A 22927-nucleotide genomic window follows, 5' to 3' on the forward strand; every position below is an offset into this window, starting at 1 on the left:
ATCAGCTGCATCAGAACTTTGTAGAAATCATATGTGACGAGTGAAAGTGTGTGCTGTACTGGTATTCGAACCCGGGATCTCCTACTTACTTGGCAGTTGCGTTAACACCTGCGTCACCCGGACACAGTGTGTATCGCAATTGCGTGGACTGTCGCGGCACGGCTGTGGGCCAACCCACACTCCCACCTACCGCCACCTATCCGCATTCCCAGCCCATGTCCTCTATGCTCACTAGTTTGAGATTTCTACAGGAGGTCGAACGTAATTATGCAGGCGAACTTTTTTTTTGTGCCGTTTTTTCCGCAGATACGCAGGGTCGGCATGGTTAATGGGATGTGGCAATGTTAGTCGAAGGGGTGGCCGGATGCCCTTCCTGCCGCCACCTCGTACCCCCCCCCCCCCCCAGGAAGGAATTAATGTACCCCAACTGTCTGCAACTAGTGTAATCCATGGAATAGTGCGAAAGTGTTCAGACGTCTGCGAGCCGTGTAACTGAGGCGGGACGTGGGGACCAGCCCGGTATTCACCTAGAGGGATGTGGAAAACCGCCTAAAAACCACATCCAGACTCACCAGCACTCGTCGTTAATCCGCCGGGCGGATTCGATCCGAGGCCGGCGCACCTACCCGAGTTCAGGAAGCAGCGCGTTAGCGCGATCGGCTATCCTGGCGGGTAATTCTGCATCCGAACTGAAGGTGGTTAATTCATTGCCCATCGAGGCGAACCAATGACACACATAAAAAAAAATTTTGCATCACCTCAGTTCCGAAAGTTCCAGAACCTGTACAGAAAATTGAAATAGAAATTAATATAACCATCATTTCCGCGCTTTTTATTGCTCATGAAAATCATCACACATTGTACGTTGTACCGCCACACAGCGAGACCTTCAGAGGTGATGGTCCAGATTTCCGTACACACCGGAACCTCTGATACCCAGTAGCACGTCCTCTTGCATTGATGTATGTCTGTATTCGTCGTGGTATGCTATCCACAAGCTCACCAAGGCACTGTTGGTATAGATTGTCCTACTCCTCATGGACGATTCGCCGTAGATTCCTCAGAGTGGTTTGTGGGTTACGTCGTCCATAAACAGACCTTTACAATCTATCCCAGGCATGTTCGATAGGGTTCATGTCTGGAGAACATGCTGGCCACTCTAGTCGAGCGATGTCGTTATCCTGAAGGAAGTGATTCACAAGATGTGCACGATGGGGGCGCGAATTGTCGTCGATGAAGACGAATGCCTCGCCAATATGCTGCCGATATGGTTGCACTATTGGTCGGAGGATGGCATTCACGTATCGTACAGCCGTTACGGCGCCTTCCGTGACCACCAGCAGCGTACGTCGGCCCCACATAATGCCACCCCAAAACAACAGGGAACCTCCACGTTGCTGCACTCGCTGGACAGTGTGTCTAAGGCGTTCAGCCTGACCGGGTTGCCTCCCAACACGTCTCCGACGATTGTCTGGTTGAAGGCATATGCGACATTCATCACTGAAGAGAACATGATGCCAATACTGAGCGGTCCATTCGGTATGTTGCTGGACCCATTTGCACCGCGCTGCATGGTGTAGTGGTTGCATAGATGGACCTTGCCATGGATCTCGGGAATGAAGTTACGCATCATGCAGCCTATTGCTCACAGTTTGAGTCGTAGCACGATGTCCTGTGACTGCACGAAAAGCATCGTTCAACATGGTGGCGTTGCTGTCAGGGTTCCTCCGAGCTATAATCCGTAGGTAGCCGTCATCCACTGCCGTAGTAGCCCTTGGGCGGCCTGAGCGAGGCATGTCATCGACAGTTCCTGTCTCTTTGTATGTCCTCCATGTCCGAACAACATCACTTTGGTTCACTCTGAGACGCCTGGACACTTCTCTTGTTGGGAGCCCTTCCTGGAACAAAGTAACAATGCAGACGCGTGGATGAACTACAGAACTACAGACAAGACGAGCCGTGTGCCTCCTTCCTGGTAGAATGACTGGAACTGATCGGCTGTCGGACCCCCTCCGTCTAATAGGCATTGCTCATCCATGGTTGTTTACATCTTTGGGCGGGTTTGGTGACATCTCTGAACAGTCAGAGGGACTGTGTCTGTGATAGAGTATCCACAGTCGTCAGGAGTTCTGAAACGGGGGTGATGCAACACTTTTTTCGATGTGTGTATATGAATGCGTGAACTACGTTAGAGGGATGCAGAAAGAGTGTTATTCTGAGAGAGAAAAGATTATTTCTTCAGTCCGTCGTTGTACGTTACAAGAGAAGACGCTTGTCACTGTTCGACATTTAACTGTTGAGCATTTCCACCTCCTTCACATACCATTATTTTAGTTTAATTTTTGTTGCATATTATAGCCATCACCTACCACTCACTCCATTTCATTAAGTGCCCGACTCGATTCCTATCGACTTTCGGCGATGATCTCGATGTCGGCGGGGTGCTGAACCCTAATGTTTCTTCCTTCCTTCCTTTCTAGTATGCCATTTCTCCTTCTTGTATTATATTGCTAAATATTACTGTTGTTTTAAAACTGCGGTTGGTTGGTGACAACAAACTCCACTAGGGAGTAAATGTGTTGTCGGGCTGTTTTCACTATGCCCGCATTGTTTAAAGAGCTACCCACAACAAGTTCTAGAATGGACAATACTTATTGTCGTTATTACACGTTTCTGAGCAACAAAAACACTTTTCTTTCTTATTTACGAGTTACCCGAAATTATGATGCAATAAGACATTGGTAGGTGAAAATGGGAAACGTAAGTCAACATGTAGATATTTTTATCTCCAATGCCTGATTTATCCGCGGCACAAAAGTTGCGTAGTTCAAACGTTTAACACACGACTTTCAGTTCAGCTTCTTATCGACAAAAACACCTAAGAATTTAGAATATTTTGTTTCATTTGTTGACTTTCGATCATGCATTATTTCTAATAGTGTGGTGCAGAGAACCAGTAATTAACTTTCGAGAAAATGTTCTGTATACGCTGACAAAAAACTGGAGTACACAGGAGGGGAGGACGAAATGAAATGAAACCTCGCGGTTAGAGAGGGTGTGTGATATTATTTCTCTGAGTACAAAATAGACTCCAGTTCAAAAATTATTTTGCAATATGAGTCCACTTATCACTAACAAGGGAACCTCCCCATCGCACCCCCCCTCAGATTTAGTTATAAGTTGGCACAGTGGATAGGCCTTGAAAAACCGAACACAGATCAATTGAGAAAACAGGAAGAAGTTGTGTGGAACTACGAAAAAATAAGCAAAATATACAAACTGAGTAGTCCACGCGAAGATAGGCAACATCATGGACATTTCGAGATAAGGAGCGCCGTGGTCCCGTGGTTAGCGTGAGCAGCTGCGGAATGAGAGGTCCTTGGTTCAAGTCTCCCCTCAAGCGAAAATTTTTTCTTTATTTTAGCAAAGTTATGATCTATCCATTCGTTCATTGACGTCTCTGTTCACTGTAATAGGTTTAGTGTCTGTGTTTTGTGGCCGCACCGCAAAACCGTGCGATTAGTAGACGAAAGGACGTGCCTCTCCAATGGGAACCGAAAACTTTTGGTCGCAAGGTCATAGGTCAACCGATTTCTCCACAGGAAAACACGTCTGATATATTCTATACGACACTGGTGACGGCATGTGTGTCACATGGAGGAGGAGGAGGAGGAGGAGGAGGTTAGTGTTTAACGTCCCATCGACAACGAGGTCATTAGAGACGGAGCATAAGCTCGGGTTAGGGAAGAATGGGGAAGGAAATCGGCCGTGCCCTTTCAAAGGAACCATCCCGGCATTTGCCTGAGGGGATATAGGGAAATCACGGAAAACCTAAATCAGGATGGCCGGACGCGGGATTGAACCGTCGTCCTTCCGAATGCGATGTGTCACATGACAGGAATATGTTGTCGACCCACCTAACTTGTACACTTGGCGAATGGGTAAAAAGGTTCTTCTACGTTGCCCGATTTAGGTTTTCTTGTGGATGTGATAATTACTCCCAAAAAAGTGATGAAAACATAAGAGTTTGTCACATAAACTGCAACAAATGAATCCAAAAGTCTCACACTCGCACACTTTTCCCTGTGCTCTGTCAAAACATATGTTTTTTCGTTTTCAAATTTTTCCATGTGTAGACCGTCAAATCCTGCATATGTCCAAGCAAATCTGGTCCTGGAATTTTGGAGAGCGAAGTTGATTATGTGTGAGTGCCTGAACTTTGATAATTGTCTGAAAATAAAAAATTAAACTTTTTGCTCGAAGGAAAACTTGAACCAGGGACCTCTCGTTCCGCAGCTGCTCACGCTAACCACGGGACCACGGCGCTCCTTATCTTAAATGTCCATGATGTTGCCTATCTTCGCGTGGACTACTCAGTTTGTATATTTTGCTTATTTTTTCATAGTTCCACACAACTTCTTCCTGTTTTCTCAATTGATCTGTGTTCAGTTTTTCAAGGCCTATCCACTGTGCCAACTTATAACTAAATCTGAGGGGGGTGCGATGGGGAGGTTCCCTTGTAAGACATTGCACACCTTTTGGCGCAAATTCAGTCGCTGTTCCGGTTGTGAATGGTGTCGTAAAACTCTTGTACCCTCTCCAGAGGCAAGCTAGCCACAACTGTTGTAAATGGTAGTTGTTACCCTGGGCACTGACATTAGGGCAGAGCTGACGCCCGACCCGCTGCCACACAGGTTCTATCAGGGATGATGATGAGCTCCCACATTCCAAGAAGCGTAGGGGACGATGCGGAAGACACTCACCGCTGACTAGGCAAGGTCCTAGCGGAGGTGGTTTGCCATTACCTTCCTCCGACCGTAATGGGGATGAATGATGATGATGAAGACGACACAACACCCAGTCATCTCGAGGCAAGGAAAATCCCTGACCCCGCTGGGAATCGAACCCGGGACCCCGTGCGCAGGAAGCGAGAACGCTACCGCAAGACCACGAGCTGCGGACTCGCAAAACATACTGTTTACTAAATGGACAGGCATACTACTCCTACGTTAGCTCTATTACAACGCAAATTTGCTCCTTCGCCTATATGCCGTACGCATAAATAAAAACTTCCATACACGTGACCATTTTATAAGGCAAAAAGGAAAGTATCATGTCCAGTCAATAAAGAGATCGGCTAATAAAAGTTCTATTAAAAACAGTTCCATACAAATTCTTACTTGATCACTGTTCCTATTCAGCAGTATCTTTACAGCATACGAAATAAGAGACTGAAAACAAGAAAGTTGAAAATATCTTACTGCAAATAGGGCAACCTGTTTTGTAGATTAAACCAATTGAACAGACCCACTCCTCACAAAACACAGCACCTATATTTACATAACATCGAATATTATAAAATATACTTCTATTAAGCTAATAATAAAGTATCAGAACCAATTAAAAATGCGAAGTCTAGTAATAAAAACATCTGGATTTAGTGAGGCACGAACAAGCAACACCTTAAACTGTTGTAGTCCTGTCTCCCTCAGTTGTGTGTAATATTACGGTATATTGACAATTTTTACTTATGAACCGTCTGACAGCAACTGAATAAAACACAATTTTAGTATCATACGCGTTTCGCCTTTATTTTCTGCAAAGCATCATCAGTGGCAGGTTGCGTGGACAATTTCTTACATATTACGCTCCTGTTGCATTTTTGGTGGTGTCCTTCTTATGAATGCAAATTTGCGTTTTTTTCTCACATCCCACAGCACTATGAACTGAACGCTTGTTTCAATGAGCATTGAAAGACTCTGTTGTTCTTGTATTCTCTGGAGGTGAGAAGCCCACGAACCGATGTGCGTACAGTGCTTTAAACTCTCGTAGCACGACCCCTTCGTCCTCTCCTTCCCCCGCCGCCTAACGGAACGTCGGGGAAGACGTTACCAAGAGACGAGGTCCTAATATCTTTTAATATCGACAGCGGACCGGCTCAGCGGCACACAGATACCGTCCCGGAGCGGTGGGAAGAGGATAGGGTCGGGGGGGGGGGGGGGAGATTGAAAGGGTAATCGGCCACCAACTGTCTCTAACATTGGCAAAATCCATATAACAAATACTGAACTTGGAGAGAAACGGGAAAAGTGGAAAAGTGAAGGAAGACGAAGAGTGTATTTTCAAGTGTCGAGTGCACCTGCTTCTGCTGAAATCGAACTGGTCCTCTTGTAACCTACTCATGAAAAGATTAACATCACAAGACAGGGAGAGACGAACGATCGATTCAAACTGGTCGATGGACTTAAAACAGAAAATTCGGCATTTGTTAATGTACACTACTGGCCATTAAAATTGCTACACCAAGAAGAAATGCAGATGATAAACGGGTATTCATTCGACAAATATATTATACAAGAACTGACATGTGGTTACATTTTCATTCGTTTGGGTGCATAATACCCAGAACAACCGCAAAAACGGTCTTGGTAGGCCTGGGCATTGAGTCAAACAGAGCTTGGATGGCGTGTACAGGTACAGCTGCCCATGCAGCTTCAACACTATACCACAGTTCATCAAGAGTAGTGATTGGCGTATTGTGACGAGCTAGTTGCTCGGCCCTCATTGACCAGACGTTTTTAATTGGTGAGAGATCTAGAGAATGTGCTGGCCAGGGCAGCAGTCGAACGTTTTCTGTATCCAGAAAGGCCCGTACAGGACCTACAACATGCGGTCGTGCATTACCCTGCTGAAATGTAGGGTTTCGCATGGATCGAATGAAGGGTGGAGCCACGGGTCGTAACACATCTGAAATGTAACATCCACTGTTCAAAGTGCCGTCAGTGCGACCAAGAGGTGACCGAGACGTGTAACCAATGGCACCCCATACCATAACGCCAGGTGATACGCCAGTATGGCGATGACGAAAACACGCTTCCAATGTGCGTTTACCGCGATGTCGTCAAACACGGATGCGACCATCATGATGCTGTAAACAGAACCTGGATTCATCGGAAAAAATGACGTTTTGCCATGCGTGCACCCAGGTTCGTCGTTGAGTACACCATCGCAGGCGTTCCTGTCTGTGATGTAGCGTCAAAGGTAACCGCAGCCATGGTCTCCGAGCAGATAGTCCATGCTGCTGCAAACGTCGTCGAACTGTTCGTGCAGATGGTTGTTGTCTTGCAAACGTCTCCATGTGTTGCCTCAGGGATCGAGACGTGGCTGCACGATCCGTTACAGCCATGCGGATAAGATGCCTGTCATCTCGACTGCTACCGATACGAGGTTGTTGGGATCCAGCATGGCGTTCCGTGTTACCCTCCTGAACCCACCGATTCCATATTCTGCTAACAGTCATTGGATCTCGACCAAGGCGAGCAGCAATGTCGCGATACGATACACCGCAATCGCGATAGGCTACAATCCGACCTTTATCAAAGTCGGACATGTGATGGTAAGCATTTCTCCTCCCTACACGAGGCATCACATCAACGTTTCACCAGGGAACGCCGGTCAATTGCTGTTTGTGCATGAGAAATCGGTTGGAAACTTTCCTCATGTCTGGACGTTGTATGTGTCGCCACCGGCGCCAACCTTGTGTGAATGGTCTATAAAGCTAATCATTTGCATATCACAGCATCTTCTTCCTGTCGGCTAAATTTCGTGTCTGTAGCACGTCATCTTCGTGGTGTAGCAATTTAATGGCCAGTAGTGTAGTTGCTGTGAATCGAAGGAAATGTGACCCATTCTCTCCAACGTACGTGCTGTCGTTAAGTACAGAACAGCAAGGCAAATCGTTCTTTGTCGCCCGGAAGCCGTGCATCATAATAGTGATAACGTCAGTCGCAAGTCTGGTGCCGTGTGCTTTTGCTGCTCGGCCTTTCGGGTGGCTCGGCGACGCGCCCAGCAGTTTACGGGTGGCAGGCCGTTCAGTGGCCGATACACGATATGCCTGCGCCGCCGCAGCTGGCTGTATCGGTTTCAGATGCTGGGCTGTGGTTCCACGCCCGCAGCGGTTCGCCTTCCCAAATCACACCGCTTCCCGCAGCCAGCATGGCCGCACGCGCTGTTCCTGCAGTACTGCTAATAACCCCATTTGCTTATTTGTGGTTACCTGCAGCTACACCACTGTCTTTTTTTTCTTATGTACGCAGCATAGTCGCACAAAGGGAAACTGGAAGTGTTACAGCATGACAGCATGAATACCTTGACCTACCGCTAACAATCTTGCACTCCAGGCCTGAGGGATATGTCGATTAAAATTTCAGTCTTGGGCGAGCTTGTTTCGGTACAGAAATTAACCACTACTGCATACGCATAATGGTGTGTGTGTGTGTGTGTGTGTGTGTGTGTGTGTGTGTGTGTGTATGGTTCAAATGGCTCTGAGCACTATGGGGCTTAACATCTGAGGTCATCAGTCCCCTAGAACTTAGAACTACTTAAACCTAACTAACGTAAGGATATCAGACACATCCATGCCCGAGGCGGGATTCGAACCTGCGACCGTAGCGGTCGCGCGGTTCCACACTGAAGCGCCTAGAACCGCTCGGCCACACCGGCCGGCTGTGTGTGTGTGTGTATGACGGGTACTGGATACGTGTAACGTTACTGTAACTTTTGAGGTGGATATCGCAGCAGAGCAAGTCCATATGTCGTAAACTTGCAGCTTATCACCATCTTCCGGACTTCTAGAAAGGTCCAGTCATTGGCATGATGGACATGGAAGCATCAGATAGCACAGACAGTTGGCTTTAGCACAATGAATGCACAGCGAGTGATGACACGGTGGACTCAGGACAACAATGTTACAGGAATGGTGGACAAGGGTCCTTCCAGAAGGACTGCACCACCAGGAAGGAGATCGTAGGATTTTTCGACATACATGTGCCAACAGATGTTACAGGTAGGCTCTTACCAGAGAGCAGATCACTGGAAGCCAGGTTCAGAATACTGAGTTCTCATGCGTCGTTTACTACTGATGCCTACCACAAAAACTTGCGTGATGTCGAGCCAGATTCAAATAGGACATGGAGTGGCGTCCTAGCCAGAGTCAAATAGGACATGGAGTGGCATCCTCTGGTGTTCAGCGGGGAGTCTTGGTCCTAGTTGCGGCGGTGAGATCGATCTACATCTACATCCGTACTCCGCAAGCCACGTGACGGTGTGTAGCGGAGGGTACTTTGAGTACCTCTATCTGTTCTCCATTCTATTCCTGTCTCGTATTGTTCGTGGAAAAAGAGATTGTCGGTATGCCTCTGCGGGGGCTCTAATCTCTCTGATTTTATCCTCATGGTCTCTTCGCGAGATATACGTAAGAGGGAGCAATATACTGCTTGACTCCTCAGTGAAGGTGTGTTCTCGAAACTTCAACAAAAGCCCGTACCGAGCTACTGAGCGTCTCTCTTGCAGAGCCTTCCACTGGAGTTTATCTATCATCTCCGTAACGCTTTCGCGATTACTAAATGATCCTGTAACGAAGCGCGCTTCTCTCCGTTGGATCTTCTCTATCCCCTCTATCAACCCATCTGGTACGCATCAAACACTGGTGAGCAGTATTCAAGTAGTGGGCGAACAAGTGTACTGTAACCTACTTCCTTTATTTTCGGATTGCATTTCCTTAGGATTTTCCAGTGAATCTCAGTCTGGCATCTGCTATACCGACGATTAATTTTATATGGTCATTCCATTTTAAATCACTCCTAATGCCTACTCCAGATAATTTATGGAATTAACTGCTTCCAGTTGCTGACCTGCTATATTGGAGCTAATTGATAAACTGCTTCCAGTTGCTGACCTATATTGGAGCTAAATGATAAAGGATCTTTCTTTCTGTGTATTCGCAGCACATTACACTTGTCTACATTGAGATTCAATTGCCATTCCCTGCACCATGCGTCAATTCGTTGCAGATCCTCCTGCACTTAAGTACAATTTTCCATTGTTACATCGATCTGGTGAAAGGTCACAGGAAGCAGCGATTCTCGAGACCCATACCTCTCCAACCCCTGGAACCAAGGTATGGGTGACTGTTGGTTTTAATAGCACTGAGTAGTAATTGCCAAAGGAGTCTGAGTTCTCGCAAGAAGAGTAAACTCTATCGTCACGCCTTTCGTCACCTGGGTACCGAGTGGTACACAGTGTACGGAAAAAAAAAAAAAAAAAAAAAAAAAGGCGCACCACGCAGGAATTATCTAAATGGGATGGAAATCGGTAGATATGACGTACATGCGCATAGAAACAACTGATTACAATTTCAGAAAAATTGAATGATTTATTCAAGAGAATAGGCTTCACAAATTGGGCATTCTTTGGCATTCACCCACTGGTCCACCACTGGCGCTTATGGAAGCAGTTATCCAGCTTGAAATTGACAGATTTTCTGGATGTCCTCCTGAGGGGATATCATGCCAAATTCTGTCCAATTGGCGCGTTAAAGCGTCAAAATCCCAAGCTATTTGGAGGGCGTTGCCCATAATGTTCTAAACGTTCCCAGTTGGGGAGAGATCGGGCAACCTTGCTGACAACACGTTTGTAACTGTGAATTATTGTTTATCGTAGGTCATCTCACCATATTCAGCGCATAATTTTTTGACGACAGCATGAAAGCCATCTCACGACGAATCGTGCAAATTCGAAACCGGTAACGGTACTTTTTGAACAAAATAACTGAAAACAAATTTGTGGCTGATTGCTGTACATCACCAACAATTTATTTCTTTAAAGTGGTCTTGTTATCGATATGCCTGCTGGCAATAGACGTCTGCAAACGCTGTGGTGGAATGAAATGAAATGAGCATTTGGTATTGATGGCTCCGAACCTCCACTTTGGGAAGTTCAGCCCCTGTGCGGCAAGTCTTTTTCAGTTGACGCCACATTGGACGAATTGCGTGTCGATGATGATGAAATGCTGATAAAGACAACACAACACCCAGTCCCCGAGCGGAGAAAATCTCCGACACGGCGGGGAGTCGAACCCGGGATCGGTGCGTGGCATTCGGACATCCTGGCCACTCAGCTAAGGTGCGGACTGTGGTGGAAGTCATAGGTACCATTTTTCATGTGAGGGGGAAGAGGGGCTCTTAAAGTTGCGATTTTTTGTATAAATGAGTTTGAGACATGTCATGCTATAAGAACTAAATTTCACGGTTAACTCAACAATCTACAACCCGGATAGTTTATGGTTACCCTCAATATACAGTGACGGAAACAAATAGCAACACCAAAAAAATAATTAATTTTGGGTAATGAAATTTCGGGAATATGAATACTTGTACATTTTTCTAGGTAACGTATTTTAGTGAGTAACATTGAAAGAGGCCCGCCCGGTTGACTGTGCGGTCTAACGCACCGCTTTCCGGAGTGGGAAGGAGCGCCTGGTCCCCGGCACGAATCCGCCGGGCGGACTTCTGTCGAGGTCCGGTGAGCCGGCCAGTCTGTGGATGGTTTTTAGGCGGTTTTCCATCTGCCACGGCGAATACGGGCTGGTTCCCCTTATTCCGCCTCAGCTACATTATGTCGGGGATTGCTGCGCAAACAAGTTCTCCACTACGCGTACACCACCATTACTCTACCACGCAAACATAAGAGTTACACTCGTCTGGTTTGAGACGTTCCCTGGGGGTCCACCGGGGGCCGAACTGCACAATAACCCTGGGTTCGGTGTGGGACGGCGGAGGGGTGAAGTTGACTGCGGTAGCCGTCGTGGGGTTGTGAACCACTGCGGCTGCGGCGGGGACGGAGCCTCTCCGTCGTTTCTAGGCCCCCGGTTAACATACAATACATACAACATTGAAAGAACACAGTTTAATGTAAACGCGAGATAAGCCATTCAAGTGTGAAAGCCAGAATGTTGAATGCAAGCATGCAAACGTGCATGCATTTGTTGTACAGGTGGCTGCAGTAAGTTTTGGAATGGACTTCCATGCCTGCTGCACTTGGTCGGTCAATACAGGGATGGTTAATGCTGGTTTTGGATGACGCTGGAGTTGTCCGATGATGCCCCATATGTGCTCAATTGGAGACAACATGTCGACACACTGCACAACACGTTGGGTTGCAACAGCGGTGTGTGGACGAGCGCTATGTTGACCTAGAAGTTTGCGGTCAGTGTCCATGGGGATAAGCACCAGAGTGCTCCTACTGTCAGACGAAATTACACCAAAGACCATAAGTGCAGGTGTATCTAGCACACAGACAGGTTGGTTGCAGGCCCTCAGCTAGCCTCCATCCAATCAACACACAGCCAGCACCACCACCGAGGCAGAACCAACTTTCATCAGAAAAAAACAACAGACCTCCACTCTGCCCTCCAAAGAGCTCTCGCTTGACACCACTGAAGTTGTAAATGACGGTGGTTTGCGGTCAGTGGAATGTACGCTCCAGAGCATCTGCCCCGGAGCTGTCCTTGAAGAAACCAATTTCTAACAGTTCGTTGCGTCACTGTTGTGGCAACTGGTGCTCAGATTCCAGCTGCAGATGCAGTACGATGTGCCAGAGCCATACGCCGAACAGAATGGTCTTTCCTCTCTGTAGAGCCACGTCTCCGTACAGAGCGCGGTCTTCTTGCGACCGTACACATGAGCACTCGTGAGCACCGTTGCCAGAAATCGTGGACCGTAGCTACATTCCTGCCAAGTCTTTCTGCGTTATCACAGAAGGAACATGCAGCTTCTTGTTATCTTCTTACACGACTTCATTCAAACTCAGTGAGTTGTTAATAACGGAGTCTTTGTCGCCTTAAAGGCATTCTTGACTAACATCAACTAACCATGTCCATTCTCAAAAGTAAATAACACTAACGACCGGTACAACACGTACAGGGGTTATTATAAATAATTGAAGCGATTTCACAGCTCTACAATAACTTTATTATTTGAGATATTTTCACAATGCTTTGCACACACATACAAAAACTCAAAAAGTTTTTTTAGGCATTCACAAATATTCGATATGTGCCCCTTTAGTGATTCGGCAGACATCAAGCCGATAATCAAGTTCCTCCCACACTCGGCGCAGCATGTTCCCATCAATGAGTTCGAAAGCATCGTTGATGCGAGCTCGCAGTTCTGGCACGTTTCTTGGTAGAGGAGGTTTAAAAACTGAATCTTTCACATAACCCCACAGAAAGAAATCGCATGGGGTTAAGTCGGGAGAGCGTGGAGGCCATGACATGACTTGCTGATCATGATCTCCACCACGACCGATCCATTGGTTTACCAATCTCCTGTTTAAGAAATGCCGAACATCATGATGGAAGTGCGGTAGAACACCATCCTGTTGAAAGATGAAGTCGGCGCTGTCGGTCTCCAGTTGTGGCATGAGCCAATTTTCCAGCATGTCCAGATACACGTGTCCTGTAACGTTTTTTTTGCAGAAGAAAAAGGGGCCGTAAACTTTAAACCGAGAGATTGCACAAAACACGTTAACTTTTGGTGAATTGCGAATTTGCTGCACGAATGCATGAGGATTCTCAACCGCCCAGATTCGCACATTGTGTCTGTTCACTTCACCATTAAGAAAAAATGTTGCTTCATCACTGAAAACAAGTTTCGCACTGAACGCATCCTCTTCCATGAGCTGTTGGAACCGCGCCGAAAATTCAAAGCGTTTGACTTTGTCATCAGGTGTCAGGGCTTGTAGAAATTGTAAACGGTAAGGCTTCTGCTTTAGCCTTTTCCGTAAGATTTTCTAAACGGTCGGCTGTGGTACGTTTAGCTCCCTGCTTGCTTTATTCGTCGACTTCCGCGGGCTACGCGTGAAACTTGCCCGCACGCGTTCAACCGTTTCTTCGCTCACTGCAGGCCGACCCGTTGATTTCCCCTTACAGAGGCATCCAGAAGCTTTAAACTGCGCATACCATCGCCGAATGGAGTTAACAGTTGGTGGATCTTTGTTGAACTTCGTCCTGAAGTGTCGTTGCACTGTTATGACTGACTGATGTGAGTGCATTTCAAGCACGACATACGCTTTCTCGGCTCCTGTCGCCATTTTGTCTCACTGCGCTCTCGAGCGCTCTGGCGGCAGAAACCTGAAGTGCGGCTTCAGCCGAACAAAACTTTATGAATTTTCTATGTATCTGTACTGTGTCGTGACCATATGTCAATGAATGGAGCTACAGTGAATTTATGAAATCGCTTCAATCATTTGTAATAGCCCTGTATTTAAAGCAAACCTGATTTGTATCCTCATAATGGCGCTACTACCGCCACTGTAATGTCACTGGCGCTAAATCTGAATAGACATTATCTTGCTGATGTGGAAACACGTGGCCGAGCGGTTCTAGGCGCTACAGTATGGAACCGCGCGACCGCTACGGTCGCAGGTTCGAATCCTGCCTCGGCCATGGATGTGTGTGCTGTCCTTAGGTTAGTTAGGTTTAAGTAGTTCTAAGTTCTAGGGGACTGATGACCTCAGAAGTTAATTCCCATAGTGCTCAGAGCCATTTGAACCATTTTTTTTAGAAACACGGCTACCAACTTTCCTTTGTGTTGCACAACGCCTTCTCGGTGCTGCGATTTTTTTCCGTCATTGTGTGAATAAAAACGCTGCGCTCCAGATTTCAAGTGTCCCCACTTGTCCTTCCTTGCTGACGCCTATGGTGGAAGTACTCAAGGAGTTCATTAAAATATTTTGAATTAACAATTAAATGTACGTGTCACATGTTTTGAATTCGTCATTGTCTCGTTTGCCTGCTTCCACATTACTGTATACAACAAACAAAAAGAATGCCTCTACCTACGCGCGCCGTCTTCTCGAAGTGAAGCAAAACTGGTTTCACACGCACGCGCGCCTTCTTTTGAGCTGAAGCGAAATCATATTGTCTCACCGCTCAGAGTAAGTGGCTTGGCACCGCCACGCTGTCGGCGTGACAAAGAAGAAGAAAGACTGAGAGTCAAGGGGAACATTTACATACAAGCATAGAGGTAGATATGGCCCACAGATATGGAATATTCTCTACCATTGGCGTGCAATACTGGTGACACATCAGCAATATGTCAACAACTATGTGCAGCAATAGCAATATTGCAGGGTTATGCAGCAGTATTGCAGTGCTTTACAACGATATTACAGCAATGTTGACGGCAGCACTATTGTGGCCATACATTGTCCTTGTAATCGCAGCTTAAGAAATAGTGCCGTGGCTGTACAGTAGTGGAAATTAGTATAAAGGCATGAATATTTGTAGGAAAATTAACGTTGTAGGTTATAACTGCACAACAAGACATCACCGATTCGGGTGATAGAGGGTAGAACTGGGTATAAAAGGGGTTTCTTTCGTCCGGTGTTAAAGTGCTCGCGTGTCCCTTTGTTGCAGAGAGGAAATAGACTTATCAGTGACAGTGGGTGTGGTGTACATAAATCATGTGTGACAGTGCCATGCGGAAAACAGTTATCAAGTGGTGTAAAAGCAAAAATATGTCCGGACAAGGAAATGGGACACTCTAATCGCCAAAATGTTGAACGGTTCTATTACAGTGTTTGATAATTTCGTTAGGCTGGGCGCATAATAGAGTTGTTGTTGTTTTTGGGCAGGAGACCAGACAGCGAGGTCATCGGTCTCATCGGATTAGGGAAGGAAGTCGGCCGTGCCCTTTCAAAGGAACCATCCCGACATTTGCCTGGAGCGATTTAGGGAAATCACGGAAAACCCAAATCAGGATGGCCGGACGCGGGATTGAACCGTCGTCCTCCCGAATGCGAGTCCAGTGTGCTAACCACTGCGCCACCTCGCTCGGTCTCGTATAATAGAGTCGGAACGGAAAACATGGAAAAACTAGAAAATTATCTAAGTTATCCAGAAGGCTACTTTTGCCTAAGGAAAGGACCACAAACCGTTACTCTTCTCAACTTGCTACTGATTTACAGTTGCCAGTAACGTGTACGATAACTTTTGTCACATAACAAAACATCTTGCATTCAAGAAAGACTGCAGAAACCTACTCTAACACTCAAACATAAACAAGGTCGACTCGAGTCTGTTGAAAAACAACTTCAGAATGGTATAAAGTGATCTTCAGTGATGAGAATAAGTTTAATTTAGGTGGGCCGGATAGATTTCATGACACGAAAACAGAGCAGCAGGTAAGAATGAGCAGAGATTTTGGTGTGGTACTGTTATCATTTGTGAAGCCTTCTGTGCTAAAGGTCAATCAAGCATTGCTTGGCTGAACACTAGAATGAACTCTAATACGTACACTGAGTTGCTAGAGACAAAATTGATAAGAATTTTTTAGGGTCTAGGGGACATAAGTCTAATGTTTCAACAAGATAATGCTAGACCCAAAAAGTGGTGTGAAGATAAATATATCGATGACTTGCCCCGGCTTGCACGTAGCTTGGATATGAACCCTGCAGACAACCTTTGGGGAATACTTGCAAGCCTTGCTTATTTCAGTGGGAGGCAATTTGAGACCTATGTGAACTAAAAAGAGGGATACGAGAAGAGTGAGTGACAATTTCACTGCAAGAACGACAAACTCTGACACAATCAATACCGAAGAGAATTTCTGAGGTAAATAGAAAGAACGGAGGTTGAACACGGCACTAACAATGCAGTAACACCACAGGACAGTGAGTGCCTTTATACCAATTTCCATCCAGGAAATGCAAACGCCTTAATTCGTTACTCGTCTCACGAAAGAAACTATGTACAATGATGAGCCAAAACATTACGATGATGATGTTTGGTTTTTGGAGCGTTCAACTGCGTGGTCATCAGCGCCCGTACAAAGTCCCAATTTTTTGACACTCCAATTCTTTACGCAGTCTAATCTAACCATTATCACGAATGATGATGACGAGGACAACACAAACACCCAGTCCCCGGGCAGAGAAAACCCCAACCCGGGCCAGGTGATCCTGGGGCAGCTACGATAGCCACTAGAACACGAGCTGCGGACGCCACAACATTATGACCACCTGCTCAATAGCTTGTTTGCCCCTCTTTGGAACGAAATACATCACTGATTCCTCATATCAGGGATCCGACAGTTTGTTGGTAGGTTTTTGGAGGTATGTGGCATTAGATGTCTACGCACAGGTCGTGTAATTCGCGTAAGTAACGGGCCGCTGATTTGCGTATACGGTGATGGCGCCCGATAGCGACCCAGATAGGCTCCATAGGATTTACATCAGGCGAATCTGATCGCCGAGACCATTGTTGCACGGTTCTGACTCCGAGACACGAACAATTATATTGCCGAAAGATGACATCGTCGTCAGAGAAGACGTCAAACTGGAAGGAATTCAGGTAGTTCGCCGTTGTCAGCGTATCTTCGATTACTACCATTCAAGCGCAGGGGAATGTCTCCCATAGCATAACTCTGCTCCCACCGGCCTGTGTCAGTGGTGCGCTGCACGTTTCGAGCCGCCGCTCACCTCGACGACGCCATTTGTGGAGACGACTTGCGATCTAGTGTAGCAAAAATGTGATTAACCCGAAGAGGCAGTACGTTTCTATCGATCGACGGTGGAATCCCGATGGCCCCGTGTCCACTGCAATCGTACTTTACGGTGTCGTTGGGTCAACAAGTGAACACATACAGGGGTGGTCTGCTGCGGAGCTCCATGTTCCACAATTAACTATGAATGGTGTGCTCCGGAACACTTGTGTGTGCACCAGCTTTGTCGTGCGGTAGCGTTCTCGCTTCCCACGCTCGGGTTCCCGGGTTCGATTCCCGGCGGGGTCAGGGATTTTCTCTGCCTCGTGATGGCTGGGTGTTGTGTGCTGTCCTTAGGTTAGTTAGGTTTAAGTAGTTCTAAGTTCTAGGGGACTGGTGACCATAGATGTTAAGTCCCATAGTGCTCAGAGCCATTTGAACCATTTTTTTGCACCAGCTTTGTGTTCTTTCGGCAGAGGTGGCACAGTTCACGATCCATCCCACTTTACAGAGCAGGCAAGCCTCCGAACCCCATGTTCTGTAACGGTTAGTGGACGTCCAACCATTCAGCGCCTAGTGGTAGTTTCACTGTCCTTCATTCTCTTTCCGTCGACGCTCACGACAGTAGCACGTGAACTTTCGACCAGCTTCGACGTTTTCTAGATACTTTTAGATACTTTTTCTAGATACTTTCACAGGATCTGCTTAATAATAATCTGCCCGTTTTAAAAGTCGCTTATCTCAGTGGATTTCCCCATTTGCAGCCCATAGCGTCGCAAGGGTGATCCCCCATCCTTGGCTGCTCCGCTTACGTACTAGTGTTACCGCTTCATATTCCTGCAACGCCACCAGGCGGCATCCAACGTCGCAGAGGGCAGTGGTCATTATGTTTTGGCTTATCAGTGTATCTACGTCATGATTGTTTGCGTCTCACATGTACCCACTGCTTTCATTGTTGTTGTTGTTTTTGTGGTCTTCAGTCCAGAGACTGGTTTGATGCAGCTCTCCATGCTATTCTATCCTGTGCAAGCTCCTTCATCTCCACGTACCTACTGCAACCTACACCCTTCTGAATCTGTTTAGCGTATTCATCTCTTGGCCTCCCTCTACGATTTTTACCCTCCGCGCTGCACTCCAATACTAAATTGGTGATCCCTTGATGCCTCAAAACATGTCCTACCAACCGATCCCTTCTTCTAGTCATGTTGTGCCACAAATTTCTCTTCTCCCCAATTCTGTTCAATACCTCCTCATTAGTTATGTGATCTACCCATTTAATATTCAGCATTCTTCTTTAGCACCACATTTCGAAAGCTTGTATTCTCTTTTTGTCTAAACTATTTATCGTCCACGTTTCGCTTCCATACATGGCTACACTCCATACAAATACTTTCAGCAAAGACTTCCTGACAGTTATATCTATACTCGATGATAACAAATTTCTCTTCTTCAGAAACGCTTTCCTTGCCATTGCCAGTCTACATTTTATATCCCCTCTACTTCGACCATCGTCAGTTATTTTGCTCCTCAAATAGCAAAACTCCTTTACTATTTTAAGTGTCTCATTTCCTAATCTAATTCCCTCAGCATCACCCGATCTAATTCGACTACATTCCATTATCCTCGCTTTGCTTTTGTTGATGTTCATCTTATATCCTCCTTTCAAGACACTGTCCATTCCGTTCAGCTGCTCTTCCAGATCCTTTGCTGTCTCTGACAGAATTACAATGTCATCGGCGAACCTCAAAGTTTTTATTTCTTCTCCGTGGATTTTAATTCCTACTCCGAATTTTTCTTTTGTTTCCTTTACTGCTTGCTCAATATACAGATTGAATAATATCGGGGATAGGCTACAACCCTGTCTCACTCCCTTCCCAACCACTGCTTTCCTTTCATGCCCTCGACTGTTTTAACTGCCATTTGGTTTCTGTACAAATTGTAAATAGCCTTTCGCTCTCTGTATTTTACCCCTGCCACCTTCAGAATTTGAAAGAGAGTACTCTAGTCAACATTGTCAAAAGCTTTCTCTAAGCCTACACATGCTAGAAACGTAGGTATCTTAATCTAAGATAAGTCGTAGGGTCAGTATTGCCTCACGTGTTCCAACATTTCTACGGAATCCAAACTATCTTCCCCGAGGCCGGCTTCTACCAGTTTTTCCATTCGTCTGTAAAGAATACGTGTTAGTATTTTGCAGCCGTGGCTTATTAAACTGACAGTCGGTAATTTTCACATTTGTCAACACCTGCTTTCTTTATAAATTCGATATATATATATGCTTCAGAAATTGTACAGTTACTTTCGTATGAACCTTGCCTTTATACTGATTTCCAGTAGCATATGACTGACGCGTGCTGTGTTTTGTGACTGCAGAGGGCGAGCAGGAGGCAGAGTGGCTGGTGGCCGCAGGCCTCTCGCAGCTGGCGGCGGCGTTCCGCGAAGGCCGCGAGTTGCGCGACGACCAGCTGGACCCGGCGCTAAGGGCGCTGCAGCTCGCCCCCCACCACGCCGAGGCCGTGCGCAGGCGCGTGCGCACGCTCAACAGGACAGTGCGCAGGCGCAATGCACGCCAACCCAGGGGGCGCGCGCGAAAGCCAGACATCAGAGACGTCTTCCGGGACGTGGAGGTAAGCGCGCCGGAAAACACGGCCAAGAAGCTCAAGCAATGCAGCAAAATAGAAAAAAAATAAGAAAAATTGGCCAATTAGGACTCGCACACGAGGTTCTGCATGAACTTAATTATATACATTCATGTTCATCCGCCGTGGGAATCCAGAATCTCAACGATTCTTTCTACGCTCATGCTCATAAATTAAGGTTAATGCTGATACATGGCGAAACAAAGCTCTGGTGGGCGGTTTGCGGGTTTAAATCACATCGGGGTATGACCATGCGGTTCATCTCACCTGCGGTCGTTGCTCGGTGGCTCTGGCAGCAGTCCGCATACGCAGAGGTGTGTTGGTGCAAGTCATAGTACGGTGCAGCGAGTAGGTGTGCAGACGTTTTCAGACGTGCTGATTGTATGTTGAATATGGGTCAAATAACACATATTGATGACGTTATGAAGGATAGAATACTAGGGCGACTGGAGGCTGGTCAAACGCAGCAGGTCGTAGCACGGGCCCTCCGTGTGCCACAAAGTGTGATCTCAAGATTATGGCAACGATCCCAGCAGACAGGAAACGTGTCCAGGCGCTACAGTACGGGACGTCCACAGTGTAAAACACCACAACACGACCGATATCTCACCAGAAGTGCCCGCAGACGGCCCCTGAGTACTGCAGGTAGCCTTGCTCGGAACCTTACCACAGCCACTGGAACAGTTGTCTCCAGACACACAGTCTACAGACGACTGAACAGACTTGGTTTATTCGCCCAGAGACCTGCAAGGTGCATTCCACTGACCCCTGGTCACAGGAGAGCCCGTAAATTCTGGTATCAAGAACACAGTACATGTCATTGGAACAATGGTGCCAAGTTATGTTCACAGACGAGTCCAAGTATAGTCTGAACAGTGATTCTCGCCGGGTTTTCATCTGGCGTGAACCAGGAACCAGATACAAACCCCGTAATGTCCTTGAAAGGGGCCTGTATGGAGGTCGTGGTTTGATAGTGTGGGGTGGGATTATGATTGCTGCACGTACACCCCTGCACGTCTTTGACAGAGGAACTGTAACAGGTGAGGTGTATCGAGACGTCATTTCGCACCAATATGTCCGCCTTTTCAGGGGTGCAGTGGGCCCCACCTTTGTCCTGGTGGATGATAACGCACCGCCCCACCGAGCAGCCATCGTGGAGGAGTACCTTGAAACAGAAGATATCAGACGAAAAGAGTGGCCTGCCTGTTCTCCAGATCTAAACCCCATCGAGCACGTCTGGGATGCTCTCAGTCGACGTATCGCTGCACGTCTTCAAACCCCTACGACATTTCAGGAGCTCCCACAAGCACTGGTGCAAGAATGGGAGGCTATACCCCAGCAGCTGCTCGACCACTTGACCACCTGACCCAGAGAATGCCAACCCATTGTGCGGCCTGTGTACGTGTGCATTCTGGTCATATCCCATATTGATGTTGGGGTATATGCGCAGCAAACAGTGGCGTTTTATAGCACATGTGTTTCGGGACGGTTTTCTCAACTTATCACCGTGTCGTGTGTGTTCCCTATGTGCCTATGCTATTAGCGCATTTTGCGTAGTGTCACGTTGTGTGGCACAACATTCTGAAATCATTCTTAATTTATGAACATGAGTGTAGTTATTGATATTGATACTGACAAGATATCGGTCCCGGGAATTTCAAGTTAGTATCAAAATCTCTACAGCAGTACCAGAGACTATCCCGTAGGCAACAAATAGAAGCGAGAAGAGGACTTCAGTTTACATATGTAGAGATATAAGATTTAATGAAATATTTTTATTTACTGGCCAAAACATGACTACAGCTTACATTTTATGTTTGCACGCACTAAAATTTTTGTACAGTGCTTTTGACGGGTGATGAATGCAATGTAAGCTCTAATGGCGAAAAGATATTTTTATGTGATGTAAATCTAGCAGCTAATCATGCAACACAAGGCACAAAGATTACCAGGTATACAGGAAGACCACCACTGAATGCTCAAAGCATGGAAAAAGGTCGCTGCAGCTGGTGAATCACTGCTATTCATGCACTCTGAGAAGAAGCAGGGTGCAGTGGCTGATGGGAGTGTCTGAATTAACAGAAATAAAATGGTTTTTGAGATAGACCACTTCATACATACTACATAGGGATAGTGAGAATAAAATAATAGGCGATTAGAGTGCATGGAAGGACACTATCAGTAATTGGTTTCCTAGTTCCACGCATCACTGGAATAGTGCAGGGTGTAGCTGATGTTGGTTCCTTCTGCCAAGCACTGTATAATCGTTTGGAAAACATGTATGTTGATATTAATGTTAATGCATTTTCTTTGAGTCTCATGCTCTGCCGTTGTACAACTTACTGCCAAAAAACGACAATGGAGAACTGAGAAAATGGACAATGTCAGAAAGCCTTATAGGAGTGATGCCCAGAAGTTTAACTCCCAAAAAACTAAAATTGTCTGAAAAAATTAGAAGTTCTCGCCCCTCTCTCATAAAAGAAAGTGGTGTTAAATTTGGTGGTATTTCTGTTATGCCACCTTTTTAGTGTTCGTACAATGGAGGCTGCAGGGTGGGCAGCTCATTTCGTACAGATTCCTTCTTGGACACTGACATAGTGTTGTACAAGATGGCACTGTTCGCACAAAGTGACAGAAGGCATCTGAAGAGATATTGGCATGTGCCACCTTGATTGTGTGAAATAACTCCATAATATTTCTCATTGTAGTTTCTTGAGTGGTGAGTAGTCATGTGTTCAGAACCTACAATGTTTGCCCTTTGTCATATTAGTTTGACAGACAAACTAATTGTTGGAATACTTTTCAAATGATTCTATTACAGTTTTATCATGTTAAATGGTTTACTTTCTTCTTGGAAAATCTTCACTGTGAACTGTACAAAAAACAAGAAAGAAACAGGCAATGCTGTATAGGAATCACTAGCCCAGAAAATTGGGAGACAAGACCTCTGCTACATCAGTTTAGCAA

General features: G+C 46.3%; 1 protein-coding gene across 1 annotated transcript in view; it reads left to right on the forward strand.

Moving 5' to 3' along the window:
- The window catches only part of LOC124772716 (rho GTPase-activating protein conundrum), a 220739-nt gene that overhangs the window by 150051 nt on the left and 47761 nt on the right, over positions 1–22927 (forward strand). The window contains exon 3 of the mRNA XM_047249343.1: positions 19695–19948. Coding sequence (XP_047105299.1) covers positions 19695–19948 — 254 coding nt within the window. The remainder of the gene's footprint in view (positions 1–19694; positions 19949–22927) is intronic.

This window comes from Schistocerca piceifrons, chromosome 2, assembly GCF_021461385.2.
Source record: "Schistocerca piceifrons isolate TAMUIC-IGC-003096 chromosome 2, iqSchPice1.1, whole genome shotgun sequence".
Taxonomy (NCBI): domain Eukaryota; kingdom Metazoa; phylum Arthropoda; class Insecta; order Orthoptera; family Acrididae; genus Schistocerca; species Schistocerca piceifrons.